At 40.0% G+C, this 16,447-nt stretch overlaps 1 protein-coding gene across 2 annotated transcripts in view; it reads right to left on the reverse strand.

Annotated features, from left to right (window-relative positions):
* The window catches only part of EDNRA (endothelin receptor type A), a 33,437-nt gene extending 22,457 nt beyond the window's left edge, over window positions 1-10,980 (reverse strand). The window contains exons 1-2 of one of the 2 annotated variants that reach the window (XM_005418099.2): window positions 10,314-10,980; window positions 6,977-7,478 (exon numbers count right to left, since the gene is read on the reverse strand). In XM_005418099.2, the coding sequence (XP_005418156.1) occupies window positions 6,977-7,378 (402 nt within the window). In that variant the 5' untranslated portion in view covers window positions 7,379-7,478; window positions 10,314-10,980. Of the gene's footprint in view, window positions 1-6,976; window positions 7,479-9,561; window positions 9,845-10,313 lie in introns of those variants that run through there. The other variant, XM_031066366.1, reaches the window with a different exon arrangement.
* Between the last annotated feature and the right edge of the window lie 5,467 nt (window positions 10,981-16,447).

A 16,447-nucleotide genomic window follows, 5' to 3' on the forward strand; every position in this document is an offset into this window, starting at 1 on the left:
ACTACTCAGATTTAGATAATATTGCAACTAAAGTAAGCATGAATACCAATTGACAAACCAAAAATTCCCCTGTTTTTTTCAAGAAAACATCTCCTTGAGCTGTCTGAACGCTTGATTTTTTCCTGGGTAGATGTCTTCCACTTTATAAGAGTAAAATGGTTAAGAAAATGTTATTAAAGAAACAGGTAAAAAGCTGCCTAATTTGCTTCATCTACTTTGTAAACTAATGGTTTAAAGAGTTAAGCATATTCTGATCTAAGGCAATGCAGTTTATGTCAGCCCTATGTAGGCCAGTTTCCGATAAATAGAACTCATGTTTTTCTCTAAAGTGCATAAAACTGGAAGCAGAGACAGCTCAGGACTTCTCAATAACAGTTAAAATTTTGCCATTCTAAAGGTGAGAGCCTTGGTGCAGAGTGTTTCAAGCTCCATGAGCTCAGGCAAGAACAGTGGACAGCAGTGTCTGTGGTGAGTACCTGCTGTTGTTCCTGTTGCTGTGCTGTACTTCAGCCATGGGAGCAGCAGCAGGAACAGCCATAGGGCTTGCCAGAGCTCAGAGCAGCCAAGGCAACAGTGGTGCCGTGCCTATTCTGCTGCTGCCTTTGTACTGCCAATGTAAAGCCTTTATGGAAAACAGCCCTGCTAAAGAAGTTTTTTTTGCATTGCATCTGAATTTATTTGCTAAAAAATGCACATGGCAGTGATGGGCAATGAGGCGATCAGCAGTTTTCAGTTATGTGCTGAAATGCCACCTGATACAAGAAAAGGAACCCATCTCTTCTACAATGCCTAAACCTTACCTCTACAGCTATGTAAAATATGAAACTTTTATTTCCTGCTCATCTTTTCCCTGCAGAGAAATAATTCTTACTGATACGGGGCTTTAGGCTTTGACATCCTGAATGTCTGAGAAGGTATGTTTTGGGCAAAGAGGAGACTATTTGGCTCCTGGTGGTATAAAAATGTGATTGAAAATTAAACTGTCTTAGTTTGGTCTATTAAGGTTGGATTTATAACAGTTACCATTCCTGTAAAACTCAATTTATTAAGATTTCTACTACTGATTTGATACTTCAAGTGGATATGTTGTGGTAATTAAGTGTAATGGCATTTTAATACATCCAGAATATCTTCAAAGGACAGTAAATATTACTCACATTGCAATCCACTTAACAATAAGGGGAATCCACTATATAATTACAGTAATTGGAGAAAGTAAGGAGTGAGTTTTTGAGCCTACTGCACCACAAAGAAAGGTTAAAAACATCAAACACCTGTGACCACATCTTTAGTTGGCATAAATTACATAATTACTTTTTTCCCAGCATCATATCTTTGTTAATTGTGTAAACACATAACAGAATAAAGGACAGTTCTCCTGGGATCTTACATTGCCAATTATTAAAATTTTATAGCTGCTTCTTTCTAAGGGTTTGAAAAATGGATTTGAGTACCAGTAGCATTACCTACTTCTCTTTTGAAAGTAGTATCAAAATAGTTAAGGCTACATTATGTTTCAGGAAAGTGATTATAACTATTTCTGATATTCAATTATAATTACAGGTATTATACATTTTTTCTATACCAGCTGGCCATCTTAACACTCTACTAATTGTTATTTTAATATGCAGTTGAATGCTTGTTTACTCTGATTTCAGACCTGTTTTGTCCTAAAAATAAAGATCTGACCTGAAAGATATGAAGTGTTTAAAAGCACTTATATGTAGGATACAAATATATGGTTCAACAGGAGGCTGACTCTGAAACAAAAAGAATCTTTTAAAATGAAGTTCAGAAGGATATGAATTACTTTCTAACAAAATTAAGAACACTTGAATTTTTTTTTCCTTAAAAGCCTGTCACTTCAATTACCCAATAATGATATTTCCAGGGGCCACCTTTCACACTGTCACTCAACAAGAGGAGCTGAAAGGTGACACAGATTTTAGGATCTCTAGTGGTGCAAACAGGAATGGCATTTAACAAACTTTAAACCCAACTCCTAATGTAAGCATCCATATTATTAAATGATTCACATGAAAAATGGACTATAATAATAATAATAAGAATAAGAAGAATAAGAATAAGAATAATAGCATTTCTTATCAGATGTACCAGAGCCTCCTTATAAAGCCATAAATGCTTCCCTGTGTCACAATTCCTGCAGCAAACCTCAGACAACAGGGTGGTTGTATGTGGTAATTTATAAGTAATTTATTCTGAAAGTTAAATAACTGAAAAATAGCTAAAAGCTAGAATTAAGCTTTAAAGTTTATTTTAATTCTGCCTTCTTACATGTGGAAATTGATTGACATTGGTGTCAAGGGGTCGCAGTTTTGTTCATAGCCCTTATTTATACAACACTTCTCTGCAGCATAAAAATAATTTCTCATGTAGACTAAGGAAATTTCATTCATCAAATCAGAACCATAGTTCAGCTCATCATATAAAATAGACCAAGACGAATGCACCTATGGAATCGTAGAGAAGTGACAGAAAAACAATAGAAAAAATATATTGCAAAATAATAAAGAGAATATAAAAATAATTGTTTGTTACTTTCAACTAAACTTCCAAAGAAGTTCTCAGAAAACCATCAAAAAGCAATTCTGAAAGGCATAATTATTTCCAGATTTCCATTCCTCATTGCAAAAAAGAAGCAGAGCTCTTGAAAGGTTAGAAAAAATTGTGGAATAAAAATTCTTGTTCTTTCTCAAACTTAGCTCTGAAAAGAACTCATGCCATTCTTCCTTAAAATGTACTATCAGATATACCATGAGCAGTGAGAGTGCTGCCCTAGCAATTATCCATAAAGACATAAGGGTAATTTACCAAGGAGGAAACTGTAATACATCATGGGAGGTGCACTCATAGAAACACGGAATGGTTTGGGTTGAAAGGGACATTAAAGATCATCCAGTTCCAACCCCGCAGCCATGGGACAGGGATGGACAGGGACACCTCCCACTAGCCCAGGTTGCTCAGAGCCCCATCCAGCCTGGCCTTGTGTAGGCTCTGAGTCCAGCTAAGAACCCCAGTCCGATGTCCCATAAGGTATTCACCCAGCTGTGGAAGACAGAAGAATCCTAAATCAGGCAGAAGCTAATCTTTCTCATCAACTTGTTAATCCAAAATACTCTACAGAAAGCTTATCAACAAATTGACACTTTATCTTCCCGGGTGGAGTATTGAAAAGTGTGAACTAGAATTTTCATTAAATCACATCCATAATTATTTACAGTCACCCTAGTTCAAATTCATGTTATATTAAACCCAGTTAAAGTTAAAAGACTTATCTGTAATGTATACAACTGGAAGATCAGAACGAGGTGCTGCATTTCACCATAGATAATATCACAGAATCACTGGGCTGGAAGAGACCTTCAAGATCATCAAGTCCAGCCGGCCCTAACAGCTCAACTAAACCATGGCACCGAGTGCCACATCCAGTCTTTTCTTAAACACATCCAGGGACGATGACTCCACCACCTCCCCGGGCAGACCATTCCAATACTTTATCACTCGTTCCGAAGTTGTAGAGAGTGATAAGGTCGCCTCTGAATCTCCTTTTCTCCAGGCTGAACACTCCCAGCTCCCTCAGTCATTCCTCACAGGGCTTGTGTTCCAAGCCCCTCACCAGCCTTGTTGCCTCCTCTGGACACGTTCGTGCATCTCAACGTCCTTCCCAAACTGAGGGGCCAGAACTGGACACAGCACTCAAGGTGTGGCCTCACCAGTGCCAAGTACAGGGGAAGGATGACCTCCCTGCTCCTGCTGGCCACACCATTCCTGATACAGGCCAGGATGTCATTGGACTTCTTGGCCATGTGGGCACACTGTTGGCGCATGTTCAGCTGGCTGTCAGTACCCCCAGGTCTCTTTCTGCCTGGGCACTGTCCAGCCACACTGTCCCCAGCCTATAACATTGCAGGGGGTTATTGTGGCCAAAATGCAGGACTCAGGGCTTGGACTTTAATTAAACTTCACCCTATTGGACTCTGCCCATCCATCCAACCATTCCAGGTCTGTCTGCAGAGCCCTCCTACCTTCCAACAGATCAACACACACTCCCAGCTTAGTGTCATCTACAAATTTACTAATGAAGGACTCAATCCCCTCATCCATGTCATCAATAAAAATATTGACCTGAACTGGCCCCAGCACAGACCCCTGAGGGACACCACTGGTGACTGGCCCCAGCTGGATGCAGCACCATTCACCACCACTCTCTGGGCCCGGCCATGCAGCCAGTTCCTAACCCAGCACAGAGTGCTCCTGTCTGAGCCGTGGGCTGCCAGCTTGTCTAGGAGTGTGCTCTGGGAGACCGTGTCAGAGGCCTTGCTGAAGTCCAAATAGGCAACACCCACAGCCTTTCCTGCATCCACCAGGCAGGTTACCTGGTCACAAAAAGCGACCAGGTTGGTCCAACACAACCTACCCCTCCTATACCTGTGCTGGCTGGGTCTGATACCCAGGCCATCCTGTAAGTGCTGTGGGATGACACTCAGTATAAACTGTTCCATTAACTTACCAGGTGCTGAGGTCAGGCCAACTGACCTGTAATTACCACGATCCTCCTTCTCACCCTTTTTGTGAATGGGCATCACACTGGCCAGCTTTCAGTCATCTGGAGCCTCACCAGTGAGCCAGGACTGCTGGTAAATGATGGAGAGTGGCTACACAAGCTCATCTGCCAGTCCCCTCATCACCCTGGGATGGATCCCATCTGGTGCCATACATTTATGACCATCCAAGCTGCTCAGCAGTTTTCTGACTGCCTCCTCTTGGATAACAAGGGGACCATTCTGTTCCCTGACACCATCTACCAACCCAGAAGGACAGTTGTCCTGAGGACAAGACATCTTCCCACTAAAGACCGAGGCAAAGAAAGAGTTAAGCTCTTTCACCTTCTCTTCATCTGCAGTTAGTGAGTTCCCTCCCATATCCAGTAGAGAACAAAGGTTGGTCTTACCGTTCCTTTTGCTGTTAATGTATTTGTAAAGACATTTTTTATTATCCTTTACAAAAGTTGCCAAATTAAGTTTGAACTGCCCTTTAACCTCCCTCTAATTTTTTTCCTACATGCCCTAGCAAACCCCTTTAATATTTCCTGAGAAATCTGACCCTCCTTCCAAAGATGATGCATCCTCTTTTTATTTCTATGTTCCTTCAAAACCTCATTGCCCATCGAGCCTGGATGTTTGCCTTGTCGACTCATCTTTCAGCACACAGGAACAGTCTGTTCCTGTGCCCTCAAGATCTCTCTTTTGAGGCATGCCCACCTTTTCTGGACTCCTTTGTTTTTAAGGGCTGCTTCCCATGGAACTCTCTGATTAAGTCTCCTAAACAGGCCAAAATCTGCCCTCCGGAAGCCCCATGTAAAAGTCTTATTGATGTTCCTCCTGATTTCACCAAATATCGAGAACTCTGTAATTTCATGATCACTCTGCCCCAAGTGGCCTCCAGCCACCTCATCTCCCACCAGCCCATCTCTATTTGCAAACAGCAGCTGCAACACAGTCCCTCCCCTGGTGGGCTCACCCACCAGCTGTGACAAAACTTGTCCTCCACACACCCTAAGAACTTCCTGGACTGCCTCTTTTCTGCTGTGTTAAGTTCCCAGCAGATGTCTGGTAGTTTAAAGTCACCTACAAGAACAAGGGATGGTGATCCTGAAACATTCTCTGGCTGCTTACAGAATAGGTTGTCCACCTCTTCCTCCCTGTTGGGTGGACAATAACAGACCAGCGCCTCTGTACAAATGTAATATATGCACATAGAGAGAATTTTTTCCATTAATTAGTTCAAACTTTATAATCTTGTCCTATGAATACCTGTGTTATAATGCAGTTATGATGTCAGTGTTATAAAGATGCAGAATGCATGTTTTAATATCATTGTTTCCTTAATTTTAAAATCCAGTTTGAAACCACAGGGCACCAGTTATTATAAAACCATGCATTAAAATGTTTCATTTAAAACACATGTAAATAAAAGTTATTAGAATCCTTAGGGCTGAAATTGTGAACAACATTTTTTCTTAATTATATGACATATATATTATATGACTTAGTGTTTTATTTACAAACAGAAACACAATGTTTCTACTGAAAAAAGAAAGAAAAAGTCAGATATCCTATCAGCTATACACCTGTGTACGGTCCATAAAGAGGTACAAGCTTACAAAATTCTTTGATGATTTTCTAAGATGATTCTAAGTTAATATCAGTGAAATATATTTAAAAAGGTTCAGTTCTGTTCATTCAAGCTTGTTCTGGCTTGAGTTATATTAGTAAACATAAATTGCATCTGAAAAAGTTCTGCTTTATGGCTTTGTTTAATTAAATTGGAAAATCAAAACACTGGGACAAGATAACTTTACACTGGATAAAAGAATTGCTGAGGAGCCTTTTTACACTTTGACAAATCCAGATGAAATTTAATATTTCAGAAATGGTCTGTGATATAATTGGAATAATTTGGAGACTCTGCTATTAATGAATATTAAATGAAAACCTTAAGGCTCAACTTAACTGACATAATATCTCCCTTCAAAGTCATAATATGAAGCCTGCGTATCACAGGGAGTATTTTCTGTAAAAATATAAAGTAAGGACTGGATAATATAAAAATAGCAGCTAGTTCATCAAGGAGGAGAACAGTTTATAAAAAGTCTTCCCTCATAAATTCTTTTGCTGGCTGTAGCAGCTATGAGAAATGAAGAGCTCCTGTGAAATGCCCAAGGCCACACTTTGGTTAGGAGCTAGGAGATACATCATCTTTGATTGGAGATACACTTTTTCTTGATGGAGGTGAGACCTGAGAGCAAGGGGTTTGTTGCAGAACAAAAAGGAGTTGTATTGTTTCCTTAATTGCACTATTCACTGACAAAAGAGCACTAAATAGAGGAGGAAGCCCAGAGAGCAGCCAGGGAATTGGTAAGGAACTGCAGCTGGAATGTGTGGTGGTGTCCTACCTTGTACACGATGATGGGGATGTCAATGACGATGTAGATAAGGTCTCCCAGGGCCAGGCTGGCTATCAGCGCGTTCGGGCCGTTCCTCATGCACTTGTTCTGGTAAATGATCCTCAGCAGAGTCGCATTCCCAACCATCCCAATGATGAAAATAGCACAGGATACCACGGTGTTAATGTATTTGAAAGTTTCAGCAATCTTAGTCTGCTGGGAACATTTGACAGTCTGGTTGGACACCGGGGGCTGCATGGTGGTGAGGAGAATGCTGGATTCCATCCCTGAGTAGGTGGAAAGGGGGTTTCCCAAGTCGCTCCGGTTGGAAACGTCTCTGTCAGAGCTGTCACTGAGGACAAATCCCGGGACCAGCAGCAGCAAGGAAACTCTTAAACACAAGGCTTCCATCCTGAAGTCCCCAGTGAGCAAATTCAGTGAGACAAGACCTTTGGTTTTTTCTTCAGTATTTCAGTGAGATATTTCTCATTTTTTCACCAGCAGAGAGAATCTGTAAGCAAGAAAAGAAAAGGAAAAACACACATAATCAGTACAACAGGTAGTCTAACACATCCTGTGTCTCACTTAGGGAAGGTATCTGAGTGTTCAGCCTCTGCAGCACACATGTATAAACACCTGTTTGAACTCACTGTGCTGCTCTGAAATCTAGATTAGCCCCATTACCTGTCTGACAAGAGGCAAACACAAAAAATTCCTTAAGTAAGTGATAGCTTATGCAAATAAGATCCCACAAAACCCTGCTGAGACAGAATTTGTATAGGGATGGAGAAAATAAGGGGGATGAAATTCTGTTTTAAAATATAGTCTTGCAGTTGACCTGTCATGGAGACTGCTGAATGGTATTTTAGCTAAAAGAAGAATTTATTATTTTTTCTTTGAAAACAAGAGGTAAAAGCACTACATTAAAAATTAAAGGTAGTAAATTCATCAATTTTCTGAGTATTTTTCAGGTACTGCAACAATTAGACTTTACATTACTTTTGTCTGATTTATTACCTGGATTTCAAATGAAAACTGATAAGACATCTATTTCAAATCAAAATCTGCACCAGATCCAAAATCTCTAAATATTAGGTGGAAGATTTTATAGTCCTAGGATAGGCCTCTGGCCAGAAAAATACCTTCAAACTATGTCATCTGGTTCTGAATGTAATTGCCATGCAACTCATGCTCAGTACTTAACCACAGGGAAGTTAATAATAAAAAATTAAGCTCTTTAAGGATAAAAAAATACTTGGTTTAGTATTCTAAGCAACAACTCGTGTAATTTCCAGGTAGGGAAGAAAGCATCATAGAATCCTGCCCTACTAAGTGTGACTGCCTGTGTGCAAACACGGCCACAAGGTTTGTAGATACCAAACCTCCAGTGAAACCAGGGATGCCATTTAAGTCCATTTTCCTGAAGCCCTGGTTTAATTTAAGATTTTTTTTTACATGGTTTATATCTGCAAAACAAGACAAAGTGCTTCAGTGTTGACAAAAGAAGAGTAGCAAATAAAGTATTTATAACTTTCTGATTTCCAGGGACTCGCCTGAAATATTTGGGAGGATCCTTTTAAATAAATGAATCCTAATTTCATTCCCTGTGGGGCTGTTAAGTCAGAGTTTATAGCAAGACATTTACCAGAGAAGGAGGGAGAACATTTACTGATAGTACTTCTGGAGGAGGCAGAGTGTAAATATTTACTAGTATTGCAGGCTCCTGTTGTATGTGGTCTGTGGAAGTGTGTGTGTACCTCTGTGGAGCAGCAGGTGCGATGCTAACCCGAATATTCCTGTCTGGCATGCAGAGTGCTGTCCCTCAGACCAGGCATCCACCTTTCCATCCTTGCACTGCTGTATTTGAGATCAGCAACTAGCCAACTGGAGTTCCCACGGACTTAATTTAAAAGTTTAACATACTAAATAGTAAATCCTTCTTTATTTAATTACATTAAATGCTGGTTATGACGGTATCTCAGGGCACTTAGCAGCAACATGGCGCAAGTGTTTTCACTTTAGGTTTCTAAATCTTACCAGAAAAAACAGAGATGTTTGACTGTAACCCTTTTCAGGCAAGGATTAATACTTGTATTGTTTTCTATGATTACGGTTCCTCAATTTACAGATGGGAAACATGTATCACTATTAATGGCTTTCCCAAGTAAATGAGATAAAGCTATAACAGAACCCCCAGCCCTATGTTTTAGTAGTTACATTAATTTCCTGTTTACTTTGTGACCATTTTTGTGAAAATCTGATGTATGTATCATATAAACATGGTGGCAGCATGGCAGTCATGCCGCCAGCCTGCAAAGCTGGGAACAAAATTGCCAATTACCATCTCTTCCCTCTCCCGGAAGAAACTTTTCCCTAAGAAGCAAAGCGAGAAAGCTTTTAATAGGCTAACTACTAAGGGTACTTTTTTATAGATTCCTGACAGCCCTTCATTCCTCTGTGCATATTTTTAAAGTATTTATCTTGTTGCAGAATATAACATACAGCCTGCCTGGTATGAGTAACACACTGGCATCCCTGATAATTTCTGTGATAAAATAATCTAGGATTATCCTTCACACACGCAGCGTGGGTACCTGGAGGGTGTGAGGGTGCTCTGTTAATGTGGGAGCCTCCCGCCTGTGTTGTGCCTGTGCTCCTGCAGTACTGCAGCCGCGGATGCGGGGAACTGAATTCCTGACTTGCCTGGAGTATCAAGCCACAAAAATTCCCATGCCGAGGTTCGCAAGAAGAGACCGTACTAATGGAAATGAAATTGTTCCAAAGACCGACTAGAACGTGAACAGTGCTTAATGAGTGTAAGGCAGCTGAGATGTGAACAGGAGCAAATGAAGCGGAGCAGGGCAGAGAGGCACTGAAGGGAACAACGCCGGCAAGGGGGATTCTCTGGGCTGTTCCCAGCGAGCGCTGCCGGGGAAGCCGCCCGCTGCTCCTTTCCAAGGCGAGAGGAAACACGCTCCTTGCTCCACCAGCGAAGGATCGATTCCAGCATGCACTGGCAAACCAGTGCTGCCTGCCCCGCAGCCTATATGGAGAGCCTCTGGCCAGATCCATTCATTGTTAAACTTTATGGAATAACAGTTCCCCCAAGCCGCCTTGTGCCGTCTCTTGTTCTCTCTCCCTTCCTGTCTCGCACACGCTCACACCCGCACACAGAGGTGCACCGCCGGCCCCGAATCCCCGTCCGGAGCGTTTCCAGCGGTGCGGGAGGTGCCCGCGGCTCGGGCCGGGCTGTTCCCGGCTGTTCCCGGCGCGGGATGGGTTCGGGGCTCCTGCAGCATCCCGCGCACTTCCTTCCCCCGCCGCGCCCGCCTCCCGCCTGGCTCACCCTCATGCTGCCGCTGCCGCCGCGCCGCCTCGGAGAATTTCTTCGGAGTGGCTTTTCCTGGGATAGTCTTACTAGATCCTCCTGCCTGCGTCTGACTGGGTGGAATTGAGAATCTCCACCTCCGCTAAATCAGTGAACGAAAGAGACAGACAGAAGAAGTCGGAGCGTCCCCTCCTCGCTGCCCCCTCCCCCAATTAAAACAAACCTCCAGCCCGAACTGAGCCCCTGCCAATGTTAAACACAAAGGCTGCCTCCCGGGCACAGGGGAGCACGGAGCTCCTTAACTCTTTCCTCGCTGAAACTGAGCACAGCTGCTTCGCTGGACTCATCTAAACCACACCGGGAACCCACTGCTGTAGATGCCTACTAATGGCACGCAGGATTCTCAGCAAGGGTCTCTACCTGATCCCACCAGACGGCAGAAAATCCATGAGCAAAAACTGATCCATGAGCAAAATCAGATTTCCGTGGGAAATCTGGTTAAATAAACCTCTTTTGCTTTGCATTTGCCCCGGGGCTGGCGGGGATCAGTCTCTGAAACAATCGGTAAAATTGTGTGTGTGAGAGTTTCAAAAATGTTAGATCCGTAAACAGAAACTGCTCCTGAGTGAAAATTTCTTTGATCCATCCAGGACACATCTCGCTAATACATTTTAGTTGCATTTACAAGGCTAGTAAGAGTGAGGCATTTTCTGTCATTCCTATGTTTCCTACTACTATTCTTCTGTCAAGACAGAGGTGCAAAAAAATCTGTGCAGAAAAAGTGGAAAGTTCACTTTCACCTAACGATATTTTCTCACAATGAGAAAAAAAAATGTGTATCAGAGGGAGCAGTTTGTACAGGAAAGAGTTTCAAAATCCCTTCTTTCATGCCAGCAAGTTTATGAAATTTTGAGTCCTTTGTTGAATCATTTCAGGTTCCTCATTTCCTGGCAAGTTTTCATCTGGTTGTACCACAGAAATTATTTTCTAAAGATATATGGGCATCTTCTGAATAAAAAAGGCAACCTTCCTAAATAAGATGTAAAAATATGTTGTCCTAAAACTACAAAAGCAGACTGAAAAGAAAATGTGATGCTAGTGGCCTGAAAAATTAAAATATCTGGCACTAAATCATGTAGGAATTTTTTTAAACTTTTTCAGTTTTGCATAGATAAAAGTATGTTTCTGTAATATGTTTGAAATCATCTGATAAATCTTGAACAGGAAAAACCAGCAACTGGATCAACTGGATTTGCAGTGCTTTATTACTTCTAGAAAGTCATCTCAGTTAAATGAAGTGTCAAAGCACAGGAACTTTGAAGGAAGATACATGTTCAGCTGAGAATCACAATTACTGTCTGCAAATCAGGTAGAAAGTTTAATTCAAACTCCCAGGTTGCTGTGAAGTTCAATAAATGCTGATAAGCCACTAAATTATCCATATACTACTAAAAAATTCTTTACATTTTTGTCATAGATGCTTAGTATTAATGATTTGCTTTGTCAAGAACCATCTTCATGCTAAGTTTTTGAAAAAAAACATTGAAGAGCTGGAAAGACCATGTGCACTTTATAGAGTGCTTTATTGAATGCAACTATTAAATCTCTAGTATGTTCTCTAAACATTGCTAATACCCAATTCCTTTCCTGGGATCATTCAACCTTTATGCCTAAACAATTAGAGCTGTAACAAAACAAAACAAAACAAGTATATTTCTGATCTCATTTAAACACACGTTTGTTATTCCAATTTATAATAACATGATTCCATGCATAACTGTATTTACTATTACATGAAATAAATATAATGAAATTATCAAATTTAGCATGCTGTTAAAGATCTATTTCTAGACAGCCTTTATAACTGCTTCTTTTACTGCCAACCCACAAAAGTAGTATTACCTATTAGAAATTACTGATCCATGTTTTTTGTTATTTTTACTGTTGCTGACTTTTAAATGAACCTTTGTTTTGTCTTTAATCTTCTAGGCATCTAAAGCTCAGTTGATTATCTTAAACTAAGTCTTAAACTAAGATAAATTCAAAAATTATATTTAATGGTTCCTGCTTTTATGGTGTTCAGGAAAATAACATGGAAGAGGAAGTTTTCACATAGGAATTATGCAAAAACTGTAGTTGCAAATGCAGCTGACCTCAGCGACTGGGAAAAGTGACAAAATGCAGTTCTTTACACCAAGATATTTTCATCTTTTAGAGACACTTTCACCATCATTGTAGGACTGCTGTCCTGTGTGGGAAGAGTTCACTGAGGACTCTGTGTACCAGTTTCAGCACAGTGCAAGTGTTTCCTCTGATCTCTTCTGTTTTGTGTCTTCAACAAACTGCTTAGCTTGTCTCACATAACTCCAGAGATCCAGAGTAAGGGCAATGTATCAATCTCATTAGAAAAAAAATCCAACTGGATTTGCAGCTGGAGTTGAGAAGACTATCAGCAAATATCTGCTTTTATAAAGCTATTGATTTCCATGAAGCCTTCAGGTATTAGAAAGAAATACTTTCATTTTATTGGATTGAAAGGTATGTTAAGCGAATGTAATACCTGTTAAGCCACTTACCTCCCCAGATTTGGTATGAAATAGGAACATATGATCATCAAGTTGTGGAGTCCTAAATCGAATTGCTGAGATTCAAAAGACCAAAATCAAAACCAGGCATTGTCTGTAATAGACATTTCCATATGCAGTCAGTTAGTGGGTTTATAATCTGTAGCATTTTCAGAAAATCAGAAGTTATTAATGTCAAAGGTTGCAAATATCTAATTATTCTGAATTCTTTCACTAGACTTCTGATGCAGTTTTGATCAGGAACAATACAAACAATAATAAATAGGAGCCATTTGGAGAATTTGGAAAAATGCACCTAAATACTTTGGTTACAATATTGGATAACTGTTTCACTGTGAATTCAATATCTAGGTCTAGTGAACAAGAACTCAGCAAATTCAAATCTTCTCATGGAATCATGCTGATTTCAAAAACACTTGTTGGGCAGGTTTCTCAACTTTTATTACACCAGTTCAGTCAGAAGTTGCACCTCACTGAACAAAAAGAAGAATCATCAAAACCATAGAGAGTATTTCCATCTTGTATAGATTATCTGTTCTTCGACAAGAGATGAACCTACGCAGCTGCTTTAGAATAATTCAGTTTAAAATGGCACCCTCCAGAAAATCTAAATACATTGAAACTCAGGGCTCATTAATTCCAGTGATCACTGAACCAGTTATTTGCTTCTGTTGCATAACATTTCTGTTTCCCAGCTGATTTATTTAAATTGTATCTCTGCTAATGCCATATCTGTAACTCTATTTATGGGCTTAGCACAAATAAATCCTGTTTCTGGCAAGGCTGTCTTGCTCCTCCCTCCCTTCTTGCCCTCTCCTTTCCTCCCTCCATCTTCCCCCTTTCTATGTCTCTCTCATTTGTTTCCTTCATGTCCATAGCAAATTTTGGCAATTTACAATAGGAATTTATAATTCAAAGAGAATTATAGTGAGAATACTATTGTATTAGTTTATTCTTATAACTAGAAAGGTGTTTGTATTAGAACCACTGAAATGTTCCTGCCCTTAGACTATGGGAACCTGAAGCTGTAAAAGAATCAAAAGGGATAAAGGATTGAAGTTTAAAGGACAAAACTGACCATGAATCCAAACAATTAATACAGGAACAACTGCAGGAGCTACTGCACCCCAAAAGGGAGTATTAGTCAGGAACTGTGGATTTGATATATCTAAATTTTGCAAAACCTTGATGGAAAATTTGAGTAAGAAGTGAGCTTCCTGGGCCTTTAGTATGCAGATTGGAGAAGTAATAATATGTGTTGTTAATTCCCTTTAATTGCTGAGCATTTCAGATTCCTCTGGGGAGCATTTACCTACTGTGTTAAATGCGATGGACTAAGAACGTTTCAGAAAAGGCTTACTGGGGGAGGCAATACTGTTGGTCTTCATTTCCATAGATGGAAGCCCTAATTTTCAAGGTCCGGATCTTATAAATCTATTTGTTGGCAGGCATTAAAGAAGAGAGAACCAGACTCTTCTCCTTGATGCTCAGTGATGGAAGAGGAGGCAAAGGACACAAGAAATGTGTTCTTGAAATACAAGAAATTAAATTTAAATAAAGGAAAAACCACTTTCACTTTAAGGATCATCAAACAGTGGCACAGGGTGCCAAGACAGGCTGGAGAATCTCCATCCTTGAAGATATTCAAACCCCAGCAGGACACAGTTCTCAGTAACCTGCTTTAGGTGGCTAGGCTCTGAGCAGGGGCATGGGCCAGATGATTTCTAGAGGGTCTCTTCAGTCTCAAAAGTCTGCAAATCTATTATTCAGGTGAGACTTCCATTATGTCAAGAGTATTTTGATCTGAGCTCTGGAATTATGGTGTTCAAAATTCTTCAAGTTATGTTGTTTGTATTGGGAACTGATGTGTTGAATAGAGCACAAACTACACACACACACAGACACACAAAACCACAAGACTACTTGTAAGTTATTGTCCTGTGGCAAGTTGGATACTGTCCAAAAGGATAATGGGTGATGGTAACTGAAATATTTAGCAAAGAGTGTACTTTTAAAATATTAGTTCTATAAAATTAAGAAATTATTTTCTTCTTCACTTTTGAGGCCAAGACAGCAAAATGAGTGACTGTGGGGAGCATTTGGGGATCTTCATCCCCATTGTTTCAGGCAATCATGAACGTAGCTCTGAGCTAAGCAACCTGCTCCAAGAGACCAGTCTTCAATGGTGACAGATAAAAATATTTCCACGAGTCCCTCAGTATGCGGTAAAATATATATGCATGAAGAAGAATAAAATAGCAATATGTCACAGAAGATGCCTGTTATGTAATCATGCAATGAGTGAAATTATGCAACGATAATAAACACACAAAATAAAAAAAAACAAGGAATGAAAACCAGATATAGACTAAAATTTGATTTAAAGAACAGCAAGAGGAAGAGAATGTCTTAGATTAGAAAATCTTCCATAATTTACAAAAGTGTCAATCTTCATTTGCAGATGTGAGCCTGTGCAGATCACAAATTCTGCGATAGAGGAATGCTGTTCTGCTGCCAGATGCATCTTTTATTATTTTAAGCACTAATAAAATTATCTAGATAAGATAGTGAGATATTAGAGTGCCATTTTATCTTAATCTAAATAAGGTTAAAATTATTTCTATTGGCTACTCTGCAGTGAAGCTGTTTTTCATGGAAAACCCTGACTCATCTCACTTCTTTCTAATGTTTCTACATTATCTAATTTTTGTTAGTGTAACTAAAGCTGAGTTGAAATAAGCTGCTTGTACATTTACTTTGATTCATTAAAGTCTCTTTTTAATATTATTTAACATTAAACGGCTAGCATAAACTATTCTACATTTTGTCTTACAGTAAGCTACATATGTGGGCCTATTTACAGACTTATTGATTGACTGATAGATTAATTATAAACTTCTGAGTGTTTTTATAGATGTAAGGAATTCTCTGCAACACAATTTTGAGATAAATGATCAAGGTTTCTGGAAAAAGATTCACCCTTCTTTTCTGCTATCTAGAAAATATTGTTGTAGGGGGATACAGTATGGGTAAATGAAGGTGGCATAGAATGTAATCTTATCCCCAACGAATTGCAGCTGGACCAATTACTAAAGATCAGGAGCAGGCCTGATCTTAACAGGCCACACCTGTAGCCAATAAGAACAAGTGGTATAGAAGAGTGGATTGGTGGGAACAGGAGTTAGATGGCTGCTGCAGGGACCAGGAAGAGTCAGTGCTTGGAGGAGTTGCTTACGAGAAACATCGAGGAGGTAGGAAACTGTGGTGGTATGGGATCCTTGCACTATAATAATAATAGAATTCTTGATACATAAGACAATGTGTTGTTTTATTGGAAACCAAAGCTTGCATTTAGGTAACTAGTGCAGCCTTAAGACAGTGTGAATGGAAAAATCTAGATATGTAATACTTGAGACAGAAGGAGGTGACAGTTCTTTAGATTTTTGTGATAAAATCTTAATCCTTTAATAGTGCAGCTGGCTCCCTCTCAAGATTGGAAAGGCTGGGTTGGGATATGACTGTGTTCCTGGCTATAGGATTGGTATGATGTGCTGTCTCATGTTGTCA

The sequence above is a fragment of the Geospiza fortis genome, unplaced genomic scaffold, assembly GCF_000277835.1.
Source record: "Geospiza fortis unplaced genomic scaffold, GeoFor_1.0 scaffold11, whole genome shotgun sequence".
NCBI lineage: Eukaryota > Metazoa > Chordata > Aves > Passeriformes > Thraupidae > Geospiza > Geospiza fortis.